Here is a 26071-nt window from a genome sequence, read left to right as displayed (position 1 = left end):
TGAGTTCATACTGCAACTTGTTCTAACATGAGCAATCTGTGACCTACCTGTTAATATATTAGCAGCTGCTGGGAGCATAGTTGTTAAGATCAAACTGATTATGTATGTCTTGATTACAGCTGCCTTTTCTTAGATGACAGAACAACTCAGTATATATTTTTAAAAATCTAAGGGAACTGGAAATCTGAAATAGAAAATGCTGCAAAATATGCTGCAAATCTGCTAATACTTCTAAAGTAAAAAGCCAGCCTAATGTTTTAGATGTATCATCTTCAAAGAAACCCAGTGAGATGCATTGTTCCATTTGAACCACTGTGGTGTGCTCTGGCACTGAAATACATTAATTCTGCACAGTAAAACAGGAGTGGCTGCAGGCGATAGCTCTTAAAATGGTCTAGAAATTGCTGGAAATGTGAAGAGGAGTTTACAAAATCATGGCGGAGAAATGTTACGAGTTGTGAAGTGTCAGAAATTGCTGTGCAATTTGCACCATTTGACTGTTAGCATTTGTAAAGACGTAAACTTAGCAGCAACTTCACTACTGTTGTTGAGAAATGGTTGTATTTTTACCATAATTACAACATAATCTTGCAGCCATTCAAGGCTGCTATTTGATGTAATAAAGTCAGTGTCCTTGCTGAGAATTGTGTTCCTGATCTATTTCTGGAGGCCCGAAAAGGAGCAACGACAACTAAAGTCTCCCTCTGAATTGTAATTTGTTCCTAGTGGTCAACTTTTTTAAAAAAAGAATAAATTTTAATACTTTTTTTTCTCTCTCTCCCAATCCAATCTGACTTTTAAGGATAGGATTTTTCCTGTGAGCCATGACTCAATGGTTGAATACTTGCCTCTGAGTCACAGAATTCAAGCCTCACTCCAGAGCTTGAGCACAAACCTTAAGTGCAGAACTGAGGGAGTGCTGCACTGTTGGAGGGTGCTGACTTTGGAAGTGATAAAGCAAGGCCATATCTTCCTACCCGGGTGGATGCAAAAGATCCTGTGGCACAATTTTAAAGAGCAGGCAAGTTATCCCCAGTGTCCCAACCTGCAATCAACCTCTCAAAGACAGATTTTCCGTCATTGTCACAGCGCTGTTTATGGGAATTTGCAGTGCACCCATTCACTACTGCATTTCCCACATTACAAATGGGGGCCAGAAGCTACATTGTGTGGGAAACATTAATTTGGTGACGAGAAGGCGGGCTCACCACCCTAATAAAAATGACAGATGGGCTCTTTAGAACTAGAAAATCTCAATTAGCCTCAGAGTAGACACATGGTACCCATTCAAAGCCATGTCAGCATTGGGCAGAGGTAAATTGCAGAAAGCATCAGGAGAGAGCCAATGGATCTCAGCAATAGGAGAAATGGATTCTGGAATATTGCTCTACTGCCTTTGGAGATCAGGGAGTTTCCTTCAACACATATTATGAGAATGAATAAAGAGGGTAAGGTATATGAAATATGAGTAGGGTTGATGTCAAGAAAGTATGTCTGATTGCTCAAATGGGCTTTTCTTATTCTGCATAGAAGATTGTTTTTCTGAGTCCACTCCCCAGACGACACACTTGCCCTGAATTAAAAAAGACAAAACTCCAAATCATTCAATCTTTATGGAAGCATATACATTAATCTACAATGGTTTTGTTAGCTTCTTGTGATTGTAGTTCCTTTCAAACTGGCCCACATCAAATTTCCTCTTGCAGCCATTATAATTCATGTAGCGAATCTTGCCAAAGATGGGTCGCTCTGCCCAGCCTTGGTCGTGAATTCCACAAATTGACCACATGCAGCCTATGATAGAAAGGAGTCAGGCACCGGTAATTAGGAATGGATAAAATATAACTGCATATTTATTATTGAGATGGCCAGCCTTAGATTTGGTTCATCAGTAAAATGCATTTCTGGGTTTGGTTCAATTGTTGAAACCTTTTAAGGTCCTTAGCGATGACCTTGTAGGATTTCACCGCAGTGAGGTGGGGGAGGAAAGAGATTGTGCCACTTTGAGGAGAGAGCTGTCCCAGATATGGCTGAAAGGCCAGTGATCAGATGGCTCTGCAATCCAGCGTTGTCGGGTTGAAGGGCTGACCAGCGATCAGGAGGCTGGCATTGCGAAGCTATTGCGCATGCGCCAATCTCCACTCTGACAGATTGTCACATGCACAATGGCCCGCACAGCGCTTATACTGCCAGCCTCTTCAGTGGGAATAGGCTCTACCCCCAGATTGTTATCGTGATTCATGCTAGGGGACTCTATGATGCACAGTGTGGGACTGTCCAAAAAAAAAGCAGGATTTACCCCAGTTTTTACGTGAATTTGGCACTTGGAATTTTTTTGGGAGAATCCGGCCCAGATCTCTCCCTTGCATCAGTTCATCAGTCCACTTTTAACATTGTTACAAGCTTTACATAAAGTGGTCATTGAGACAACTCCAAAGCTTCTAAAGACAGAATTTCATTTCCTTGTGATCTGCAAGGACACTGCAGTATTCTTCTAAGAGGTGTCTTGTTTTGGGGGTTGCATGCATTATCCTTCACAGCTTTGTTATTCTGAAAGGAATAGGAATGGAATCCCAGGATACTGGATCTTGGGAAAGAGAGATGATGTTTGCTTATGCCAAGGAATGGACTATAAATGATCTATTTACACAAATTGTCTATCGGTGTTATTTTTAACTTCAGCGTAGGCGATAATTATTTATGTAACACGCAATGTATTGGTGCACACATTTGAGATAAACCCAAAGCAACTTTATGCTTACCTACATATCCATTTGGATCTCTGCCATCGAGTTGATAATGATCATTCAGGTAGATTGAGAACTGTAAGGCTGCCTCAGGAGAAGTAGTCCACTCCAGAATCTTTTTAGCCCAGTACATTCGAAGGAAACCATGCATCTTCCCTTCATGGACCATCTGAAGCTACAGGAAATGACAAGAAGTTTCAGTTTAAGGTACTACACTTCACAAGAATGAAGGTGGGGGGTGATGGGCATAATCGGAGTGCATGTTCATTCTGGTTGGAAAGATCAAAATGGACTGAAACCCCATCTAATGAAATTGTCCTCAGAGAATCATAACCCTACAGTACAAAAGGAATCCATTTGGCCCATCGAATCTGTATTGACCACAATCCCACCCAGATCCTATTCCTGTTACCCCACGCATTTACCCTGCTAATTCCCCTGACACTAAGGGGCTAACCCGCACATCTTTGATCTGTGGGTGGAAACCAGAGCACCCGGGAGGAAACCCAGGCAGACACGGGGAGAAAATACAAACACCACACAGTGACCCGAAGCCGGAATTGAACCTGGGACCCTGGCAGTAGTGCTAACCACTGCCCCCCCCTACCTTCTGTCATGGAACTTGGCAGCTCCCAGTTGGGGAATTGAACCCTGGTCTCCCACATGACGGTGGGATACTAACCTCTAAACTAACAAGGAAGCTGCTCTTATTAATATTTCTGGAACTTATGAATTTTCAGAACTGATTAAAGTTATGGCATTAATGCTCATTAAACACAAGAGAATATTGTGTCTGAAGTTACTTCTACAAAATACAAATCAGGAGCACACACATTGAAATAAACAGGCTGCTGACAACTTTATCAGTTCATTGGGAGAATTTCCAGCATAATGCAAGTCATGAGTTTAAAAATGCAAACTGCACGTGTTCAGAAGAGTTGAGAGGGCACTTTGTTAGTTCCGATATGTACCTGTGCAGCATTCCACAAGGGGTCATGTGTTTGCCCATCTTCCAGTTGTTTCAGTGTGTAAAGATGCGACCGTTGGTCTTTGCTGTGCATTTTCAGAGTTTTCTGTGCCCAGTCAGAGGCACCTGGAAGAAGCAAATAACTCGGGTAACCAAGGACTAGCTTTAAAAGAAAATGTTTTGGAAACTAGAAGTAGGAGTAGGCCATTCGGCCTTTTGAGCCTGCTCCGCCACTCATCTTGATAATGGCTGATCATCAAATTCAATATCCTGATTCCCCCACATTCCCCCCCTCCCCCTCCCCCTCCCCCCATATCCATTGATCCCTTTAGCCCCAAGAGTTTTCCCATGTCACCTCTGGTTCTTTTGCCAATCAGCTTGAAAACCTCAAAAGCACAAAATACTCAACTTCTTAAACTGCAAGTGGGTTTCCAGCAAATGAGACCATGACAATTTAAATTTTAGTGTCATCAGTATGTCATTGAGAACAGGCTGAAATTGGACAGGCTGCTAGTCTTTGGAAAAGTCAGATTAAGTACCTGTGAAGTAAGTGATGCCGGACGGTCTGATTTGTAGGAGAGGGGGGAGGGTGGGTCTGGGCCAGAGGAACATACAAATGTCTTTTTGTGGCCTGGAGGAGCATCCTCCTGTTCCTACAAAAAGAGAGTTTTTAAAATGTTCCCTTTGTGACCTTTTCTTCCCAGCATATTCTGAGTTGGTTTAGCCTGGCAGAAACGTTATGGCAGCTTCCCTGCTCAAGCTCCCAAGTAACATGTTGTTAAGGTTCAACTAATATCATAGGAGACTGATTAACATTTCTGTTATGTGTTGTATATCTTGTCTGGCTTGCCATACTTCCCAAGCCAGTGCGTTATGGGATTACAGGATCCATCTTTTCTTTTAATTCTTCTGTTGAAGTAATAAAGGACAGTTGCAATCTTAATCGCCTCCTGTGGCATCATGTGTACTGATTGATCTTGGAAGATACCAGGGCCAAATGTGTAACAAACTGGCAATGAGGACAATTGATGTTTGCATGATGTCACTTTCAGCTGAACCGCAGGTTGGATTTGTACTGGAATGCAAACAGTTAAATATAGGGACCTGCAGTGTAAGAAATGTGTAGATTTTAAAAAATAAAAGGTGACTACAGAGTATGGTAAAAAGAATTACAGCAGATTTTCTTTTTAAAACACAGCAATCAGGAACACTGCTACTTTAAGTTTAAAAAATAAACCCGGGACATTAAAAACGAAAGAGTTAATGAAAGGAAATTACTCAGGAAAACAATGGCTCCCGATCGCACTATGAGTCCAACAGAGTTCTTGAAGCATGGAAAACAGTGGGCGAGGTCAGAAGGAAAAAAAACCTCTCAAATCACCAAAAAAACAGAGATTATTGCTGCACTTTAAACAGCAACAAAGAAATTTTGAAACGTTTTAAAACAAAGGGAGGCCATGTTATGGTGAGCCCACCTAAACTCGGGAAGAGTGGGAACTCGCATCAGAGAAAGCTGGCAGCTACAGTGACAGCTTGGAGTAAAAAAAAACTTTGGTTCCAGCTCTTCAAACGGCAACACATTCAAAACAGCAACTGGCAAAGAGAAAATAAAAGGTTGAAAATAACCACTTACCAGACCTATGGGACATTTTGGTGACAGTGATGAACCGTGGTGCTCCCACACGGAACGTTCAGTATTTTTGTCTTTGCAAATGCAATTGAAAATGAAAGGTGGTAACTTTCTTAAGTGTGATGGGACCTAAAAACATTTGGCTTATTGAGAAGCATGGTGCAACCTGAAAAACCTGGCTCAAAATCATGAGGACTTTATAAATGTCCTGGAGACATATTTTTCCCCTAAACCATTTGCCGTAACAGAAATATTTAGATTTCACAAAAGGAACCAAGAAGAGGGAGAAACAATTGCATAGCATGTTTCGGTGCTTAAAAAGCTCACTGAGCATTGTCAATTCAATGAAATATTGAATGATATCCTCCGTGACAGATTGGTCTGTGGCCTTAGTAGTGAAGTCATCCAGAAATGCCTCCTGACGGAGGCCACCATCAGCTTGCAGAAATCCAAAGAGATTGCAACCTCCATGGAGCTGGCTGCAAAAGAAGCATTGCAGCTAAACGCATCAACTCGACTGTCGAACACGACAGCTGAGCAAGCACACAAGATAGCAAGCAGCCGAGAATGTTACTGTTATGGAAAGGCTGGTCACCATCTATTATATATTTGTGTTTGTTCCTATTGGCTCACGTAGAGCTATGCTGTATTAATCTATGCATCACAAATGATGTAATAGACCTAGTGTGGGAAACAGAGAGAGAAGGAGCCATAGGAGAGATCACACAAAGTTCCATTTGTTTTTAACTAAAGTCTGTCCTGCGTATTATGTCCCCAATAAGGGAAGTTATGTGTGGAACCGGAGGAGATTGGTGAAGCATTGAACCAATATTTCTCTTCGGTGTTCACGCAAGGGGACATGAATATAGCTGAGGAGGACACTGGGTTGCAAGGGAGTAGAATAGACAGTATTACAGTTGATAAGGAGGATGTGCAGGATATTCTGGAGGGTCTGAAAATAGATAAATCCCCTGGTCCGGATGGGATTTATCCAAGGATTCTCTGGGAGGCAAGAGAAGTGATTGCAGCGCCTCTGGCTCTGATCTTCAGGTCGTCGTTGGCCTCTGGTATAGTACCAGAAGATTGGAGGTTAGCGAATGTTGTCCCATTGTTTAAGAAGGGGAACAGAGACTTCCCCGGGAATTATAGACCGGTGAGTCTCACTTCTGTTGTCGGCAAGATGTTGGAAAAAATTATAAGGGATAGGATTTATAGTTATTTGGAGAGTAATGAATTGATAGGTGATAGTCAGCATGGTTTTGTGGCAGGTAGGTCGTGCCTTACTAACCTTATTGAGTTTTTTGAGAAGGTGACCAAGGAGGTGGATGGGGGCAAGGCAGTGGACGTGGTATATATGGATTTTAGTAAGGCGTTTGATAAGGTTCACCATGGTAGGCTTCTGCAGAAAATGCAGATGTATGGGATTGGGGGTGATCTAGGAAATTGGATCAGGAATTGGCTAGCGGATAGGAAACAGAGGGTGGTGGTTGATAGTAAATATTCATCATGGAGTGCGGTTACAAGTGGTGTACCTCAGGGATCTGTTTTGGGGCCACTGCTGTTTGTAATATTTATTAATGATCTGGATGAGGGTATAGTTGGGTGGATTAGCAAATTTGCTGATGACACCAAAGTCGGTGGTGTGGTAGACAGTGAGGAAGGGTGTCGTAGTCTGCAGGAAGACTTAGACAGGTTGCAAAGTTGGGCCGAGAGGTGGCGGATGGAGTTTAATGCGGAGAAGTGTGAGGTAATTCACTTTGGTAGGAATAACAGATGTGTTGAGTATAGGGCTAACGGGAGGACTTTGAATAGTGTGGAGGAGCAGAGGGATCTAGGTGTATGTGTGCATAGATCCCTGAAAGTTGGGAATCAAGTAGATAAGGTTGTTAAGAAGGCATATGGTGTCTTGGCGTTTATTGGTAGGGGGATTGAATTTAGGAGTCGTAGCGTTATGTTGCAACTGTACACAACTCTGGTGCGGCCGCACTTGGAGTACTGTGTGCAGTTCTGGTCCCCACATTACAGGAAGGATGTGGAGGCTTTGGAGAGGGTGCAGAGGAGGTTTACCAGGATGTTGCCTGGTATGGAGGGGAGATCCTATGAGGAGAGGCTGAGGGATTTGGGATTGTTTTCGCTGGAAAGGCGGCGGCTAAGAGGGGATCTTATTGAAACATATAAGATGATTAGAGGTTTAGATAGGGTGGATAGTGATAGCCTTTTTCCTCTGATGGAGAAATCCAGCACGAGGGGGCATGGCTTTAAATTGAGGGGGGGTAGTTATAGAACCGATGTCAGGGGTAGGTTCTTTACCCAGAGGGTGGTGAGGGATTGGAATGCCCTGCCAGCATCAGTAGTAAATGCGCCTAGTTTGGGGGCGTTTAAGAGATCCGTAGATAGGTTCATGGACGAAAAGAAATTGGTTTAGGTTGGAGGGTCACAGTTTTTTTTTAACTGGTCGGTGCAACATCGTGGGCCGAAGGGCCTGTTCTGCGCTGTAATGTTCTATGTTCTATGTTCTATGTTCTAATACACAACAAAAACTGGCAACCAGGACTATGGACGTGAGCTTGCTAGCCACCTGGAAAGAAGAAATTAACCGAGGAAATGTAATAAAAAAGGAAAACATTGACACTTGCTGCAGAGACTGACGGGCTTGGTGGACATGAGTAAATGATACTCTACAAGCAGATTATAGAGCTGCCTATGATAAATAAGAGGGTGAAGCTTGTGTACAAGAAAATCGAGATAGCTGCTGGAAACACAGGTACGAAACGTGCATACGGAAAACCTGCTCAAGTGAAAAAATGGTGGGAGTTTTTGGCATCGTGATACCTTTTGATGAAAATGTGTAGCAATGGAGCTCTTGTGTACCGAGCGCTTATTTTGCGCAGGCAAACAGAGTAGCTGAAGATATTATGGTGCCCACTTTCTTGACCGTGATTGGGGAGGGGAAAAGCTATTAGTTTACTGCAACCTGGTAAACCCGGCACTAAAATGTACAAATAGATTGTGGACATTCTGCAAGCACATTTTTCACCAAAACCCCTGGTGATTTCAGAGCACTTTAGATTCTGTACAAGAAACCCAGAGGAGAGGGAGTCGATCACACTCTTCGTGTTGGTGCCGAAAAGACTTACAGAATATTGAGAGTTTGGAGATGAGTTGAATTATGCTATTCAGGACAGATTTGTTTATGGTCTACACAGTGAAGCGACACAAAAACTTCTGCTAATTGAGAATAATCACACTTTGCAGATAGCCATTGATATCACTGTTTCTTTGGAATTGGCTGCAAAGGAAGACCAGCAATAGAGTTTGTGTACTTAAATACATAACATGTCCACTGAATCAACAGCCCGTACACTACCAGACACCGTTGAGGAAAGCAAAATCTCACCTTCTGCTCAGACGCAGAGACAATTTCTAGTTCCTACATCAATGCCGGTTAAACCAATCACTGATGACATCAGTGTGCAGTAGAAGCCACCAGAGGTTCACTGTAAACCGCTCCGAGAGCAACAATCTCCAGACTGCCTGACTAATAGTGACTGATTTATTGGCTATTGTTCATATTGAACTTATTTGGGGATGTTCAATTTAAGTGGGGAGGAAATGTTATGTATTTATATTTATTCCTATTCCAGAGCTCTGCTGCATTAATGCATGCATTGGAAATCATGTAATAGACCAAGCTTGGCAAACAGAGAGAGAGAAGCAGCAAACATGGAAGAGATCACGCACTATTAATAAAGCTCCACTCATTTTTAACCAAAGTCTGTCCCGCTTATCACGCCTCCAATACACAACACCATCTATCTGACTGTTGGTATAGAGACCTGAATGCTGTCAGTGTGGCATTCCTGTGCATGCCTATAAAAACAAAAAAGAAGCTTGGATCACAAAAGCAAATCAGAGAAAAAGACATCTGCAATCTGGCATAATAACGAGAATCTACATGTCATACAGCAGGAATGGGAGGACAAGAGTGACATTGAGTCCAAAGAAGAGCAGCCCTTCCACATCTTGTCAACGGCAGGTAGTTCACAGGGTTACTGGGTGACACTGCTGCTGGAAGGCCAATGAACTGGATACAGGGGCAGCAGTTTCTCTGGTCACAGATGTTGTGAATAAGGAAAATCTTAAACATCTTCCCTTGACGCTTGCAAAAATCGTTCTGAAAACATATAGGGGAATCTGTACCTATGGTGGGCAGAATGGAAGGTAACTTGGAACTAAATGGAGTGAATCCGTGTTCAAGGCGGCCAAAGCAGCATTGACATATTCAGAGGCACTTTGACCTCCTCCTTACCTCTACAACTTGCATGTGATGCATCACTTTATGGAGCTGGGGCCATTGTCTCACACATAATACTCTCTGATGTGGAGAGGCCCATAGTGTTTGCTTCACAGACTTAAGTAAAGCAGAAAGCCAATATGCTCAAATCAAAGCACTGGGAATCATTTTTGGAATATAGAAATTTCACTAGTACCTGTTTGGATGGAAATTCACGTTCCTGACTGATTATTGACTCCTCACCTTAATATGTTTCCTAAGCTGCAAGCAGAATGCAGCATTGGGCATTAATGTTGAGTGCTCACACATACGACATTAAATATCTAAAATCTCTCTTGCATGACAATATGGATGATCTTTCAAGGCTGCTCCTACTAATCAGCCAGAGGGATACTGCTCAGAAAGACTTTTCTACTTTGCACAAATGGAGAACACACCCATCGCTTCAATCCAAATCACAAAGGCCATTCGAGTGGATCCAACATTGTCCAAAGTCAAGGACATTGCGATGTATGGCAACACTTCCCTTGACTTCCAAGTCTCACTTGACCTTCTTCCATGTGTTTCCAGGAGGATAAAGTTTTCAGTGACTTCAGGATGTTTGCTTTGGGGCAAGTAAGTCATTACTCCACCAATGTTGAGGAAACCAGTTTTGGACCAACTGCATTCAGGACTCTGTGGAATAGTTCGCATGAAAGGAAATGCAAGAAGTTACTTTTGGTAGCCTGGCCTGAACCAAGACATTAAAGCCCATGCAAGATCTTGTTCTTCATGTCAGAGTGTGAGAAACATGCCTCAGTTGGCACCCCTCTATTCATAGTATTGGCCAGAAAACCCTTGGAAATGCATCCATGTTGATTTCACTGGTCTATTTGAGGGAACATTGCTCATGGTGGTTGTGTATGCTCATTACAGAAGTTTCAATGATGTCCTCTATTACTGCTGAGAGTACAATTCAAAGGCTAAGAAAAACTTTCGGTCATTATTGGCTGCGTACAATTATACTTTTCAACATTACCCAGGAACACAGATCAAATAAGGATACACTCAGCAGGTTGCCCCTGCCCACAGACAGTGGCATCACTGACGGTTCCGCAAGAAATAGCGTTGGCGCTGTGTATGTTAGAGACTTTGCTGGTCTCAGTGAAACACGTGGACAGAAAGAGACTCTGTATTGTCGAAAGAGAAAAAAATGGTCATGCAAGGGTGGCGATATAAGAAGTCAGAGCTGCTTAAACCCTACCTACGAGGGAGGATGGAGATAACCTGTGAAGACAGGATGGTGTTGTTAGGGGCTAGGGTTATAGTCCCACCCCAAGGAAGACATCTCTTGTTGCAAGAGCTGCACGACCTACATCCAGATAGAAGCAAAATGAAAGCACTAGCCAGAAGTTGTGTGTGATGGCCAGGTCTGACTGGAGAAATAGAAAGGATGGTTAGACAATGCCCCAGGTGTCAAGCTCAGTAGACCCTGCCACCGTCAGCTACTCTGCACCCTTGGGACTGACCAGGCTGACCCTGGACAAGAATACATAGATGTTTATGGACCACATGCTTCTAATATTAGTGGACGCATACTCGAAGTGGCTGGATGTCCAGTTGATGAAGTCCATGATGGCAGCTCCACGATTGACAAATTGAGAAAAAAAATCTTTGCCAGTCATAGGATCCTGGAGTTCTTAGTATCAGATAATGGCACATCCTTCACAGCGGAGGAGTTTCAGAACTTTGTAAAATCAAATGGTATTCGCCATGTTAGGTCAGCACGTCACCACCCAACCTGAAATGGGTTACTGGAATGTGCTATGCAAACTTTCAAGACTTCAAAGAAGAAACAAGTCAATAGACATTTACCTTTACATATTGCCAGCTTTTTGCTGTCTTATAACACAACTCCAACTGTGACAACGAGAATCATGCCAGCAGAGTCACTAATGAAATGCCATTTAAGGATACATTTAGATATACTATTCCCAGATTTGGCAGGGAGAGTGGAGACTACGCAAACCTCTCATAAAGAAAATCATGACTTAAGGAAGAACGACAGAGTTTGCTGGTGTGAGGATTTAGTCACGGTCAGAGAGTTTGCAGCAGGACCAGCATGGGTGACTGGTAAGCTAGTGGAAAGGACAGGGCCCATCTCCTATATCATAGCGATGCAAGGATGTCACATCAGGAAACATGCAGACCACCTGAGGAAGAGAGTAGTGCCTGACACAAGGGATCAACAGGAGACTCCAGCAGGAAATTTAGATTTGCTAGAGTTTGTTACAGGGATCCCGGATATAAATGTAGAACCAAAGCATCCAATGGTTCCTGTAACTGAGAATACAGCAGCTATCTGGAAGAACTAGACCCTGGGGGTTGATCATTTTGCCTTTCGCCTCGACCCGACCTGATTTTTCATTTCCAGACAAACTTAGTTCAGAGTTGAGACATTCTTCTGGAGTTTGGAAATCACTGGATCGATTAAATTTATGACATGTTGCCAAGGGGGCGGTTCTCTGATGTCCTTTATGAAAATTCTTGCTCATATTAATGATGTTTTCTTTGTTTCCTCCTTCGGTGAATTCAGGAGTTAGGGATGAGTGTAGTAACATGGCCCCTTTAATGGGGCGTTCCCTAAGGGCCACGTAGTCGGGCCAGACTCTATGGAGTGTCAAGGTGGGAAGCTGAGTCAATGGAGTGTGAAGGTTCATACCTCAGGCAGGGGGAGGATCCGCAGTTGGAGCCAAGAAGGGATAGTGCACAATCACATAGTTATTCTATCTGACACTGTTGTAAATATAGATATTGGTTCCTTTGCAATAAAGCCTCTTGTTCTTTAGCCTTTTCAAGTCACCCTTGATTTATTACACCCCCACCCATCCAGAAATCAAACAAGAATTGTGTAGCAATATCCAGTCAATGCAAGGCTGTGCAAGTATCTTAGATAATTATAACTGCCCATCAGTCAATTGCTGCTGGGTATATGGGATTTCACGTCACAAGTTATAGTTTATTAGCACCACACAGCAGTAAACCGACATAAAAAGAAAAGGCGCATTATATTAGATTCCATATATCTGCAAGATGAGGATTTTTAACTTGTTATTCAATTGAATTGAATTCAATAATTGCAATTATCTTGTAAGGTTCAAACAACAAAAAGCTGACATTGTGATCACTCATAATTTAATACTCCACTTGAGTTGATATGAAACAAGGCCACTCCTCACCTTCAATCTTGTCATACTGTTTATTATAAAAACAAAAATTGTCCGCCAGCTCCCGCCGTACCACAGCTTCTTCGATAAAACTGTCCACACTGTCCTTGAATACATTGCGGTATTTCCTTATCTCCAGGATTGCTCGCTGAACTGAAACCTGACCTGCAAAAGGAGATTGAGATATCCTGAGAATCATTGAAGATATTATTTCAGGACTGCCTTACGGTAATCTGGGGCAGCGGTAAAATTCCATGCTTTTACAGAGTCCAACATGGAAGGAGGCCATTTGGCCCCATAAACTAACATTAGTTTCCAACACAAATTGGAGGTTTCTAACATAATCTAATTTATTTGTCTGTTCCCTTCATCCTTTAATACTCCTTTTCAAAATGTTTATTCAACTCCCATTTAAATGATGTCATAGTTCCTATCACAGTGGTGAATCTAATGTGTGAAACGGAGTTTTTAAATACACCTTTGATCTTCTAGTTATGATTCACAGCCTCTGCCCACATCTTATAGATTTGCCAAACAATGAAAACTATTTTTCATATATCACTCTCGCAAAACTCTGACAATTTTAGAAACCTTTTAATACATATACCTTTAACCTTCCATTGGAAAGCTCCAATTGTTCAAACCTTTCTTCATAACTTTAACTTCTCAATCCTGGTATAATTTATGTGAATCTACACTTTACTCTTCCCAGGGCTTTAATATCCTCTCTCTTGGGTGACCATTAGGCATGTGCCATATTCCAACCATGGCCCACTTGTACAAATCCACCATCATTTTTAATGCTCTTCTTCATAAAACACAGCATATTATTTGCAAATCTTATATACATGCATCAATCCCTCCGCACCTGCAAGTCTTGCCAGTTAAGTTATTCTCTCTTGTACTACTTTTTTAAAATTCCAATATGTACTACTTCACATTTCTTTGTATTATACATCATGTACCATCTATCTGCTCATTTTGTGAACCTATCTAGCCTGCTGTAATCTTCCTCAATTTGCCAAACCCCCAATTTGGTTTCAGTTTAACTTTAAAAATCATTCCTCTCTGTGTAATTTTTCAAAACTTTTACATAAGTGGGAAACAAAACAGATGCTTAGTGTAGATAATGGGGCATGGTACCTATATCCTACTTTCTAATTCAAACAAAATACCTTTTACCCCTACTCTTTGCCCCAGCCATTTTTCTATTAATATGCCTGTATTCTGTTCAATGCTAATTTTCACATGTTACCAATTTTGACTATTGTCTCAAGACAGTATTTGGATTAATATTATAATGTTGATTATAAGTTAAATCCATGGAATTAAAATAACAATTACAGAGAATGGGGAATGTACATTAAAGCTACACGGATATGTAGATGAAGAGAGGGTTAGAGGTCAGTCATTAGTTTCCCTTCCCCAAACTGAAATGCTTCTTTTGAGATGAGAAAAAAAAATCCAAGGTTTTCCAAAGTTAAATCTTCCTGGACACTCACCAAAGTGAAACCATGGCGACATATTACTCAAGGCAGATTTGTTTGGGTTGTTTCTGTCTGTGCTGAAGTGCTTGAGCTGTTCCTTAATGAATGACTGCAATCTAGTTAGACCTGCTGCAGTCCCTGGTTTGGCCCAATCAACTTCCTTAACTGTGCGGTCCACTTGAAGGCTTGCATAGGCCGCAGCCCAATCAATCAACTGGCAAGGTAATCCCAAAACAAACAAAAGTTATAATTGACCGATTATTTATAATAATCAAATCTTTAGTGAACAGAGAGAGCAAATAAGCAACTATCAGATATTTTAATCACATGGTGGTGGTGAATGTTGGCTCAGGGAGTCAAAGTTGTTGTGTCAACATGCACGTTTACATGCATGTTGCAGTCTGGAGTTATACATCGGTTCCAACTTTCTATCACATGGCTAATTAGGAATCTTTCCCACTTTATCACTTGGTGTCATAGTGAAAGGCAGAACTCTCTTGCTTGGGCGTGGGTTACGTTAACTAAGCAACTTCAAACAAATGGAATCTCAATACGAGGAGAACTCATTAGAATTGAACTGTAGGCAGAGAGGGTTTGTCACGCAATCATCCCAATGAATTAATTTCCAGCGATAAAATTGACCTGCAAACTGGAACTAAATATAATAGAAATTTGTGAAGCACCTTTCAAAGTAAAATAGCAGCCTTTTTTAGTGCTCAGCTGATGTATTTTTTTGTTGATATAGGAAATGGAATTTGAAATACGAGCAAATCAGCGTGATCTTATTGAATAGCAGAGCAGGCCCCAAGGGGTCAAATGGCCTACTTTTGTTCCAATTTTGCATTTAAAAAAAATGTTTATGCAGATTCCTGGTGTTATATTACTGACTTGTCAGACAGTAATAATTACAAACCAGTACAGACTCAAAACTACTTCTGTTTCCAGTTACTATCACTGGATTCTTAATTGTGGAGTTGAGACATTAACTGTTTTTGTATTTTCCACTGTTTTAATTAAGTCGATGAGCTTCGAGATTAAGTATACCAAGATACCAACCTGTGCTTTCAGGGGAGAAGTATAAGGATGCTGGACAATTGGAGGAAAGTCTGTCAGGAATTGGGGGAGTTTGTCATGAATTTTCTTCCTGATTGTCCTGGCACTGTATTCTTGTTTCTTTGAGGCTACCCAGCAGGGTACAATATTGTGAGCATCAACCTAAACACCGTAAGCAAAATGTCTACACATTATAAAAAGAATAAGGGAAACAAGTTATAAAAGCATTCTTTGTGTTGCAATGCTTTCTTATATATAGTCTGGAATTTAGTCAGTTTCTGTTCCTCTACGAAAGGTGAATTGCATCTCCAAATCTAAGGAATATGGCCAAATTACTGGTCTATTCTTTGCACAATAGAGATATATATACTTAAAAAGTTACATCTAGTTGAATTTAACATTTAGTTACCAAAAACAATGCACAGCAACAGTAAGCAGCATTAACCAGGTCTTGGGACATACAACACAAATCACAGGAGGTAATGTATCCATGCATAATACTGGCACAGCTAAAAGCTAAACCTTGAGTACAGTATAAAATTCTGCTCACTTTGCTATAGCAAGGATACCCAGGCACTGGAGACTGTGCAGTAAAGAGCAACCAATTTGATAAGCAACTGAAGACATCGGAGGTGGGTGTCAATTAACTCAGTTGGCTAGATGGCTAGTATGTAGTGCATATTGACGCTGACAGTATAGGTTCAATCCGTGTACTGGATGTGGCTATTCATGGAGGCCTCCCACTTGCCTAGCTCCATGTTTGATGTGGAGTGCTGTGCCTCAAAGTAGACATAACCAACTGTTTCTCTTACTAATGGACAGAGATGCTTGTGGAGCATCGCTGATTACCTGAGTTAAGAGAAAAGGCTGAAGGCCTCCAAGTGTTCACAATGTAGGAGAAAAAGAATTGTATCGTGAAAGGAAAATTCTGCAGATGCCATATATCCGAAATAAAAACAGAACAAGATGAAAAACTCAGCAGATCTGTGGAGAGTGAAACAAAGTTAACGTTTTGAATCTGTATGACTCTTTTTCTGAGCCCCTTTTGTTTAGGCAGCTCTGGAGAAGGCAATTGTGTCTGTATCTTTTTTCCTTCTTGGGTTTTGCACAGTGGATTTGGGATGAATTACATTGAAATGTTTTGGTTTGATAAAATGTTGTACATGTTTCAAAAATGGGAAGCTCGATGAGCTAATGCTGTGAGACAGGCATTGGCTATGGATTACATACTCATCTTAGGTGACCAACAAATGTTCACACCCATTGTAGTGAGAATAATTTCTTCATGAGAGTACATGACGAGATTCCTGCTGAGTCTCTGCTTTTGGGAGGCTATAGTCAATTTTTGCGACACCAGTTGTGAATTCCAGGATGGCTTACTGAACATAAAAATATCAGAGACGCTGCCCTTCAGCTTCTAGAGGTCAAAATTAACAAAAATAATGGAAATTATTTTTATGACCATTCAGATTTTAAACAAAAGGGCTACAGGGGTCAGATTATGAGAGCTGCTTTGAATAAATCAGCCCACAAAAAGCACTTTCAAGAAGATTGAGTGAAGTAAGTGGAATTTGCTTTCACCTTAAATAATTCATGTCTGGTCTTGTCTCACTAAATCTTTCCCAGTCTGCCTTCAAAAACATTTCAGAACCCCATGATGGCAGTGTGAAAGGCATGACTTTCAGCTCACATCATAAGGAGCTGCTATTGTTACACTCCTGAATTACACGATTGTGAAATAACATATTGGGCCACAGAGCAGGTCGCTGAAAGTAAAAAGTATTCAGATCATATTTAGGGTGACAATCCTGTTGTATGCAAGGCCTCCATACAAACCATCTATCCAACCCTTCAAGCACCACCCAACCCACATGTGACAGAGACCCTGACCACACACTTATCAACCATCTCAGAATGCATCAAACCAGAGTGGATCCAAGTCATTCTCAAATCCGAGAGACAGTCCAAGGAGAAGAGCATCCAAGGGACCATTAAACAAATGATTAAAAGCTCCTCTAGTCTGGGCTTTTTAAAGTAAGTAAGAGTTTTAACAACACCAGGTTAAAGTCCAACAGGTTTATTTGGTAGCAAATACCATTAGCTTTCGGAGCGCTGCTCCTTCGTCCGATGGAGTGGAAATGTGCTCTCAAACAGGGCACAGAGACACAAAATCAAGTTACTGATTAGAATGCGAATCCCTACAGCCAACCAGATCTTAAAGATACAGACAATGTGGGTGGAGGGAGCATTAAGCACAGGTTAAAGAGATGTGTATTGTCTCCAGACAGGACAGCCCGCAAGTCCAGGAGGCAAGCTGTGGGGGTTACTGATAATGTGACATAAATCCAACATCCCGGTTTAGGCCATCCTCATGTGTGCGGAACTTGGCTATCAGTATATAGCTGTCAGTATATAATGGTATTTGCGACCAAATAAACCTGTTGGACTTTAACATGGTGTTCACCCCAGTCTAACGCCGGCATCTCCACATCCTGTTTAAAGTAATGCAGGATCCTTAAGCAAAGTGATAAATTTAGCTGCAATATGTTTCAAGTTTGTCAGGCTTTCTGAAATCAGCTAAGAAGAGGGAAGGTACTCTTACAGTTCAGGTTTAACTACTTTACATAGGAGGGTGGTGAATGTGTGGGACAATTTCTCAGGAAGGCAGTGAATCAATGTAGAAAAATACAACTGGAGAAAGACTGGAAAACAGGTATACAAATTATTTTCTGATCCTGTAGATTTTTGTTAAAACTGAACTGCCAGTGCACTTTCCCTCTTCTAATCTGTTCTAGAGAGTGTGATAAACTTTAACATTTTGCACTGAAGCTTACTGGTCTGCTTAAGTATCCTGGCAATAAATGGAGATTTAGGCTGTCGGATGGAGATGGGAAGTTCTATATTGTAGTGTAATACAACAAAGAATAGAAAAACTCGCATTTATATAACACATTTAAGGTCTGAGAACTTCCAAAAGTACTTTGCAACTTTTGAAGTGTGGTCAGTGTTGCATTGTAGAGAGCACGACAATCAATTTGTGCATCGCGAGGTCTCACCAACAGCAATGAGATATTTACCAGGTAAGTTTTTTAAATTGTTAGTTGAAGGAGAGATCTTATACTGAAATGGTATTCTTCACAATTAAAGCTCCTGTGATGACAGATGTCAAGATTTTATGCTGTATAATAATTAGATCCATGTTTTTTCAGAACACAGATGTTCCTTTGAGAAATTCTGCATGGAAGATCACAAACTGCAATGTTCCCATTGTCAGTGTGAGCCTCATAGTGTTGACATGACGCAGGCGCATTGTTTATGCAAATTTCAGTTATTTACTGTAACTATTCAAAAGATCAATTTAATGGAAGGAAAAGAAATATGCAAATACCTGGACAAATTGTAAATCTTCCGGTAGGTTCTGTCTCACATTTTCGACCCACTGAAGTGGAGGACGCAATGGGGAGAAATCTGTAACCACACCTCCAATGTTGTTTTCTTTAACAAATTCTGGCAACACGTCTTTAGCAAGTCCAACGAGTAGATGGAAAGAAATATTCAGTTGCTTGCACTCCTGCAAAGTAAAGTCAGCAATACTGTCAATGAGGGCGAGAAAAGTCAGTGTTTCATATTCTGACTTGCCAAATTCACCAGCGCTATTTCTTTTTCTCCCACTCCTGTTCAAAGTTTTTTCTCCATTCTTCTCTCTTTAAACTCTAAAAGGCGAGAAGAAGGAATTTATTCCAATCGTTACATTTTTCTTCCGGTTTTAGACAAAATCACCAGAAGAAAAAAATATAGCCTTCATTGATGTCAATATTGAACTGGTTCTAATCCCATTCAGGGAAGAAAATGTAACATCCTTACCTGGTCCAGTCACATGTGACTACAGTCCCACAATACACACTTGATTCATTTTGCCCTCTGTCAAAACAAATCATCTAGTTGTAAAAACAAATTGCTACAATAAAGGATCCAATGCCTCTGGGGAAACTAAGAACGGACGATAAATACAGCCTTGGTAGTTCTCTGCTCCCTGATCACCTCGTGATAATGTGGCATTATCATCAACGGGTGACAGCAACAGCCTGCATTACTCTCAAATGCAGAAAAAATCCCAAGGTAGTTTGAGCAGAGAACATGAGTGGAAATCTTTGTCGGGGGAAAATGTGCTCAGTGAAAACTTGATGAAAGAGATGTGGTTTGAGAGGAAAGATTTGGGAAGGGGGTTCCCAATAGTAACGCTAAGGTTCCTGAAGGCTGCAGCTTTGAGAGGGTGAGGTGGAAGAGTGGGAGGCCCGAGTTAGAGGAGTGATTGTAAGAGGGGATAAGGGGTTCAGAAGGTTGCAGAGTTTGGGTGGGCCAGGGTGTGTGGGGATTTGTAAACTGTGGAAAATATTTTACATTTAATGTTTTGCCACATTTGCCAACAGCAATGAGCTGAAAGAGCAGTTAAATTGTTTGGTGTTGTTTGAAAGATGAATTTTGGACAGGACACTGGGCAAACTCCTTTATTTTTAAACATAGTGTCATGGGAACTTTTATATCCAGCAGAGAGGGCAGATTGAACTATAATCTTTCACCTCAAGCAGTAAAGTATTCCTTTTAGTAATGCACCGAAAAGTCAGCTTGGACTTTGTGCTCTGGTCTCTAGTGGGACTCGAAAGGTCAGTCTTCTGATTCAGAGCTACCACTTCATAAAAGCTGGAACTTTATATTTGAAGTGTATAATAAAGGTACTGTCTGTTGCATGTGTGCAATCATACAAGTGAAAAGCACTGTTCCACCATCTTGTCTCTCCAAGCCAAATTTGTGTATTATTTCACCATCACTTAAAATCAAGACAGGTGTCGGTTGCATAATCTCCTTGACATCATTATCCTTCTCCTAGAGTCCATCCATCACACATATCCAGAGATTTGAAAAATACCGGTACAAGATTTTAATCAAACACAGAATACATGAGAATATTTACCTCAGCAACCTCCTGAAGTCCCCTCAGCATGAAACCAAAATGGCGGATGGTAGCATCTAGGAACTTGGGCACCAGGCAAAAGCAGACATGGAGTGGGAGTTTCTGCTTAAGAGCCAGCCATTGTGCGTATAAGAAAGCCCAGTTATCTGTGGGAATAAATTATTCCCTTGGTCAGCAAGATTATATTTTTCGTAATGACACTACTCTGGAATCAAATCAATGTTAAAAGAAAGATTGTTTACAGGTTAGATTTTTGGGTAAATCAGTGAAATTGGAACTGGACAACAATCTCACCAAAACCCTTTTGATACTGTTTTAATTTTAAAATTAACCATATTATTATGTACAGCTAGAAATAGGTTTGTCCTCTCATAGACTTTATCTATTTGTCCAAACACAATAGAAGCCAAATTTAAACTTAAACTTCATTGTTACACATGAATGTACGCCAACAAGTGTTTACATGAAATATTATGGCAAATAACCATTGGAGCTTTCGATAAAATACAGATAATTAATGTCAGGTATCAGGAAATGAAGTGCCCTTTATCATCAATAAAAATAAATGCCCAGCCAACAGAGAGCAATGCACAAGGAGAAAGAGAAGGAAGAGGATAAATAACTTGGATGAGAATCCTGTCTGATTGAAGGACAAAAGATAGAAGATAGATGATGTCAGCACACTGAATAAGTTATGCACCCCTGAATAATTGGTGGCAATATATGCACACCATTATAGGATGTACGTTGAATGTAAAGTATATATAAATCAATTGAAAATAAGATATTAAGGATTAAAATATGTTTAGTTATGAGATTCATTCTAGTAATTATGTTATTCCAAATTGTGTGACATTTTATGATGGTGAAATTGCAACATGTCACATTTAAAATGTCTGTATGAAGATGACAACCTCCAACTCCCAAAGTAACCTACCCTGTACTCGTTGGTCTCGGGACATCCAGTAAATAATTCCCTGACAGTTCTCCCTGATGCTCTCTGTTTTAGAAAGAAGATGAACTCGGTTTTTGTTATAACTAAATTCTTCCACTGATGGTGCCGTGGACAAACGGGACTTTTTAATACTTTCCAACAGATTTCCCTCACTTGAGGGAGCGACCTTAGTCTGCTGTTCAACTTTCCTCTTTTTACTGTTGCTAAGTTTGGACAACTCTCCCTCATCCAATTCTGGAGTGATCTCTTTCACTTTTCTTCTTCTTTCCTTAGCATGGAGATTCAATGCTTCTTTCTGAACGGAGTCATTATGACTCGGTTCCTTTCTCAATCCCTTTCTAGATGGTTTCATGCTGTTGGAGGAGCTGGAAAATGCTGTTGCCTTTTTATTTGATTTCTCTTCAATTTTCTTGTTGCAGTCAGAACCAACAGCATCACATTCAGACTTCCTGTTGGCCTGTTTCCTGTTCTTCAACATGTAGCTTCTGTGTTTAGCACTCTGCAGACAAGTTGAAAGCCTGAAGAAACAGATTACAGAATGTCCATGGCAAAATGATTGGCAAACGCTGATGAATAATCTGTAAACAGAATAAAGTTAATGGGTGTCCATGGTTTTTACCATTTTATATTTACTCATACTGCAGGGCTCCCACATCTGATCATAGAATCCTACAGCGCAGAAGGAGGCCATTGAGCCCATCGGCTATGCACCAACCACAATGCCACTTAGGCCCTATCCCCATAACCCCATGAACTAAGGGGGAATTTAACATGGCTAATCCACCTATTGCGCACATCTTTGGACTGTAGGAGGACACCGGAGCACCGGAGGAAACCCACGCAGACACGGGGAGAATATGCAAACTCCACACAGACAGCGACCCAAGCCAGGAATTGAACCCGGATCCCTGGCGCCGTGAAGCAGCAGTGCTAACCACTGTGTCACTGTACCGCCCCCAACGGTGAGTTACTTATCAAAATATTCCTATAAAGCTTTGAATATCTTATACATTTTGCTACATATTTAAAATTAAGCTAAATCAAAAAATTGTATCAAGTATGTTAAATACTGAGCCAAAGGAAGGCTGGTAGCATTGAAAAAAAAATTGAAATATTTTGTCTAATTCTAGTTCAGTATCTGTTTCTTTAAATCTAGCACTTTAAAAGCTGTCAGAAGTTTCCTTGTACTAAGCCTAGTTTTTGCAAGTTTCACTGGTTCCCACTGCCCTCGGGTGGATGGAGCTATTACAAGGGGGCATAACTATAGGGTTTGTGGTGGGAGATACAGGAAGGATATCAGAGGTAGGTTCTTTACGCAGAGAGTGGTTGGGGTGTGGAATGGACTGCCTGCAGTGATAGTGGAGTCAGACACTTTAGGAACATTTAAGCGGTTATTGGATAGGCACATGGAGCACACCAGGATGATAGGGAGTGGGATAGCTTGATCTTGGTTTCAGATAAAGCTCGGCACAACATCGGGCCGAAGGGCCTGTTCTGTGCTGTACTGTTCTATGTTCTATGGTTACAGGTTTAAATCAAATACTAAATATTTTTGCTGGATTCTGTTTGCAATGACATCTTCTTTTATGGGCGACATATTCAAAACTTGAGAAGTCCCCGGGATACGTCCTTGCGATAGAAAAGACCAACTCAGGCTGAATAGGAGGTGGGATTCAGTTTGAAAATCTCAGCGAAAAATACTGGTCAATGTAAGACTCTGCAACCACCGCTTGTAAATCTCCACACTGTGGGCAGGACTCCTAAACTGCATGGTATACAGGTCACTCATGAATATAAGGAAAGAAATTCATTCAGTATCAGATTTAGGTCAATTCTCCAGAGACAGGCAGCACTGCTCCCTTCATAGTTCACATAGGTTTCATCATTCATATGGGGAAATAGTGGCACAATGATAATGTCACTGATCCAGCAATCACAATAATGGCGACCATGAAACTATCATCAATTGTCATGAAGATCCATCTGGTTCACTAATGTCCTTTAAGGAAGGAAATCTTGCCATCCTGACTGAGTCTGACTGACATTTGTTCTCCAGATCCAAAGCAATGTAGTTGATTCTCAACTGAGCCCTGGAATGTTCAGCTCGAGGGCAATAAGGAATGGGTAACAAATGCTGGCTTTGCCAGCGACGCCAACGTTCCATGAAAGAGTAAAGAAAAAAGATATCAATGGAGATCTGTGCAGGCCGCAGTATGGTCTGCCCTAGGGAATCGAAGTAACCTCTGTAGCACCGTTACAGGAGTGGATTGCTCTCCTGTAGAAACTGGAGTTGACCATTCAGTCCCTTCAGCCTGTTCTACCGTTCAATTAGATCAGAGCTGATTTATTTCCTAAATCTATTTACTGCCTTTGATTTTGTAACCCTTAATATCAGTGCCCAATAAAAATCTATTCATCTCCGTCTGAATTTTTCAATTGACCAGCTTTTGGGGGTAGAATTTTTGAGATTTCCGTTCCCCTTTCTGACATCATCCCTGATCAACCTCGCTATAATTTGAGCCAATTCCCACCAGAAAAATATATCTCCTCTATCAATTCCTCTAATTGCCTTAAATACCTCAGACAGAACTCCCTGGTCTACTCTACTCAAAGAATTACACGCCTAGTCTAGGTAAACACCTATTTCAACTATCTATTACGACTTTTGTCTGAAAAGAAACTCCATAACCTGCTGCATTCTTGCTGATCATGAAAGACATTGCGAAAATCAGGCTTTTCATTTTATCCAAAGCAAACTATTAAAATGTTTAAAGTTTAATTTAGTAGCCACAAGTAAGCTTACATTAAAACTGCAATGAAGTTATTGTGAAAGTACGCTAGTCACGAAACTCTGGCGCCTGTTCGGGTACACCGAGGGAGAATTTATCTTGGCCAATGCACCTAACCAGCACGTCTTTTAGACTGCGGGAGGAAACCAGAGCACCCGGAGGAAACCCACACAGACACGGGGAGAACGTGCAGATTCCGCACAGTGACCCAAGCCGGGAATTGAACCCGGATCTCCAGTGCTGTGAGGCAGCAGACCTTCTCAGAATTGCAGTTAGATTATTGCCTTACTGAGCTGCTATTGGTAATCTCTGATCTCCGATTATCAGGTTTGGTCAATATAATCATTATCTATACCAGAATAAACATGCTCTTTAACTTCGGCTGGCCTTCCCTGTTTCTTACCTGCCCAGGTTCATGCACACTCACTGCCCTGTTGTACGTGGCAGCCCAGCTGCAGTCTCTTTGTTCAAAGTTGCTCTTATACAAGATGCAGCTTTGAAACATTATGTAACTTTCTCAATGTAACACAATGCCACTGGGCATGCGCACCCGCCCCTCAGCGGAAGGAAATGGCTGTGGCGTTTAGAGTGAGACCCACATTTTTATCTTAAAGCACGCGTGCGAAATGCTGCTATTGACATTAACCAAATATTTTAAATGATAAATGTCTCAATGGTTTAAGGGATGAAAGCAGCATTCCAAAATAATGATGACTGAGAAAGGCCATTCAGTCCATCTTTGTTCCTCAGACACGCCCAGCGTTCTCCAGCTTCTAGCCCCTCACTCTGGGGGCTGCACACTCCGGCTGCTTTTCCCACACAAAAGGTTCAGTTCATGGACAGAGCTCCGGTCTTTCACGCCCCAGTCCCCGCCAGCGAGAGCCGAGAATCTGGCGCTCAGCCAAATCTCCGTCCCCTGCAGCGGGAGCGGAGAACCTCCGGCGAGGCCGGAGATACCGCCCCACAGCGCTTTCCGTGTCCTTGCTGAGAAACAGCTGGTTAGTGCAGCAGCACCTGAAGAAACTTCAGCTTACCCTTTAACAAAGCCTGTGCCTTCAGTGCAAACTGCACTTTATTCTTATCCAGTGCAGCTTGGAAAACAGCTTTATATCCACTGTCATGTTTTAAGTTTAAAGGATGTTTTCCCAAAGTTAGTAAGAAGTTTAACAACACCAGGTTAAAGTCCAACAGGTTTATTTGGTAGCAAAAGCCACACATGCTTTCGGAGCTCCAAGCCCCTTCTTGTCCAAAGATGTGCGGGTTAGGTTGATTGGCCAGGTTAAAAAAATTGCCCCTTAGAGTCCTGGGATGTGTAGATCAGAGGGATTAGCGGGTAAAATATGTGGGGGTAGGGCCTGGGTGGGATTGTGGTCGGTGCAGACTCGATGGGCCGAATGGCCTCCTTCTGCACTGTAGGGTTTTTATGATTTATGATATGATTTCAGGTGAGTGGGAATTCTGTTCACAAACAGAGCATATAAAGACACAAACTCAATTTACATGAATAATGGTTGGAATGCGAATACTTACAACTAATCAAGTCTTTAAGAAACAAAACAACGTGAGTGGAGAGAGCATCAAGACAGGCTAAGTTATCCATGAGCTATCTATTTGTATGTGTGTGTGTATTTTCTTACCTCTGTGGTGAGAAATTCTATTTGAAAAAAACGAAAGCAAAGCCTTTTAACTTTACCTTACCCACTCACCTGATGAAGCAGCAGCACAACACATGTCAGGGGGACTTATTTTACACAGAAGGTGGTGGGGGCCTGGAATGCACTGCCAAGCAAAATGATTGAGGCAGACACGCTGGGAACGTTTAAGACTTATCTAGATAGCCACATAAACAGACTGGGAATAGAGGGATACAAACGAATGGTCTAGTTGGGCACATGAGCGGCACAGGCTTGGAGGGCCGAAGGGCCTGTTCCTGTTCTGTTTTGTTCTTTGTTCACTCCAAAAGCTCGTGAT

The 26071-nt window shown here is 41.5% G+C and overlaps 1 protein-coding gene across 2 annotated transcripts; it reads right to left on the bottom strand.

The window, feature by feature from the left end:
* Positions 1–1595: 1595 nt before the first annotated feature.
* Positions 1596–25023, bottom strand: LOC144483298 (deoxyribodipyrimidine photo-lyase-like). 2 transcript variants are annotated; one of them, XM_078202033.1, is made up of 10 exons: positions 24504–25023; positions 21294–21829; positions 20357–20502; positions 18773–18955; positions 15388–15546; positions 14347–14545; positions 12857–13009; positions 3719–3840; positions 2763–2922; positions 1596–1794 (listed from the first exon to the last, which is right to left on the bottom strand). In XM_078202033.1, exons 1-10 carry the CDS (start codon positions 24515–24517, stop codon positions 1634–1636), a joined length of 1833 nt encoding a protein of 610 aa, XP_078058159.1. In that variant the 5' UTR covers positions 24518–25023; the 3' UTR covers positions 1596–1633. The 2 variants fall into 2 exon arrangements, with proteins under 2 accessions (XP_078058159.1, XP_078058157.1); XM_078202031.1 differs by having other exon boundaries at positions 21294–21889; positions 24504–24638.
* Between the last annotated feature and the right edge of the window lie 1048 nt (positions 25024–26071).

This window comes from Mustelus asterias, chromosome 3, assembly GCF_964213995.1.
Source record: "Mustelus asterias chromosome 3, sMusAst1.hap1.1, whole genome shotgun sequence".
NCBI classification, from domain to species: domain Eukaryota; kingdom Metazoa; phylum Chordata; class Chondrichthyes; order Carcharhiniformes; family Triakidae; genus Mustelus; species Mustelus asterias.
The sequence above is the reverse complement of the archived record's forward strand: the minus strand, read 5'-3'. Positions and strand labels throughout refer to the sequence as shown.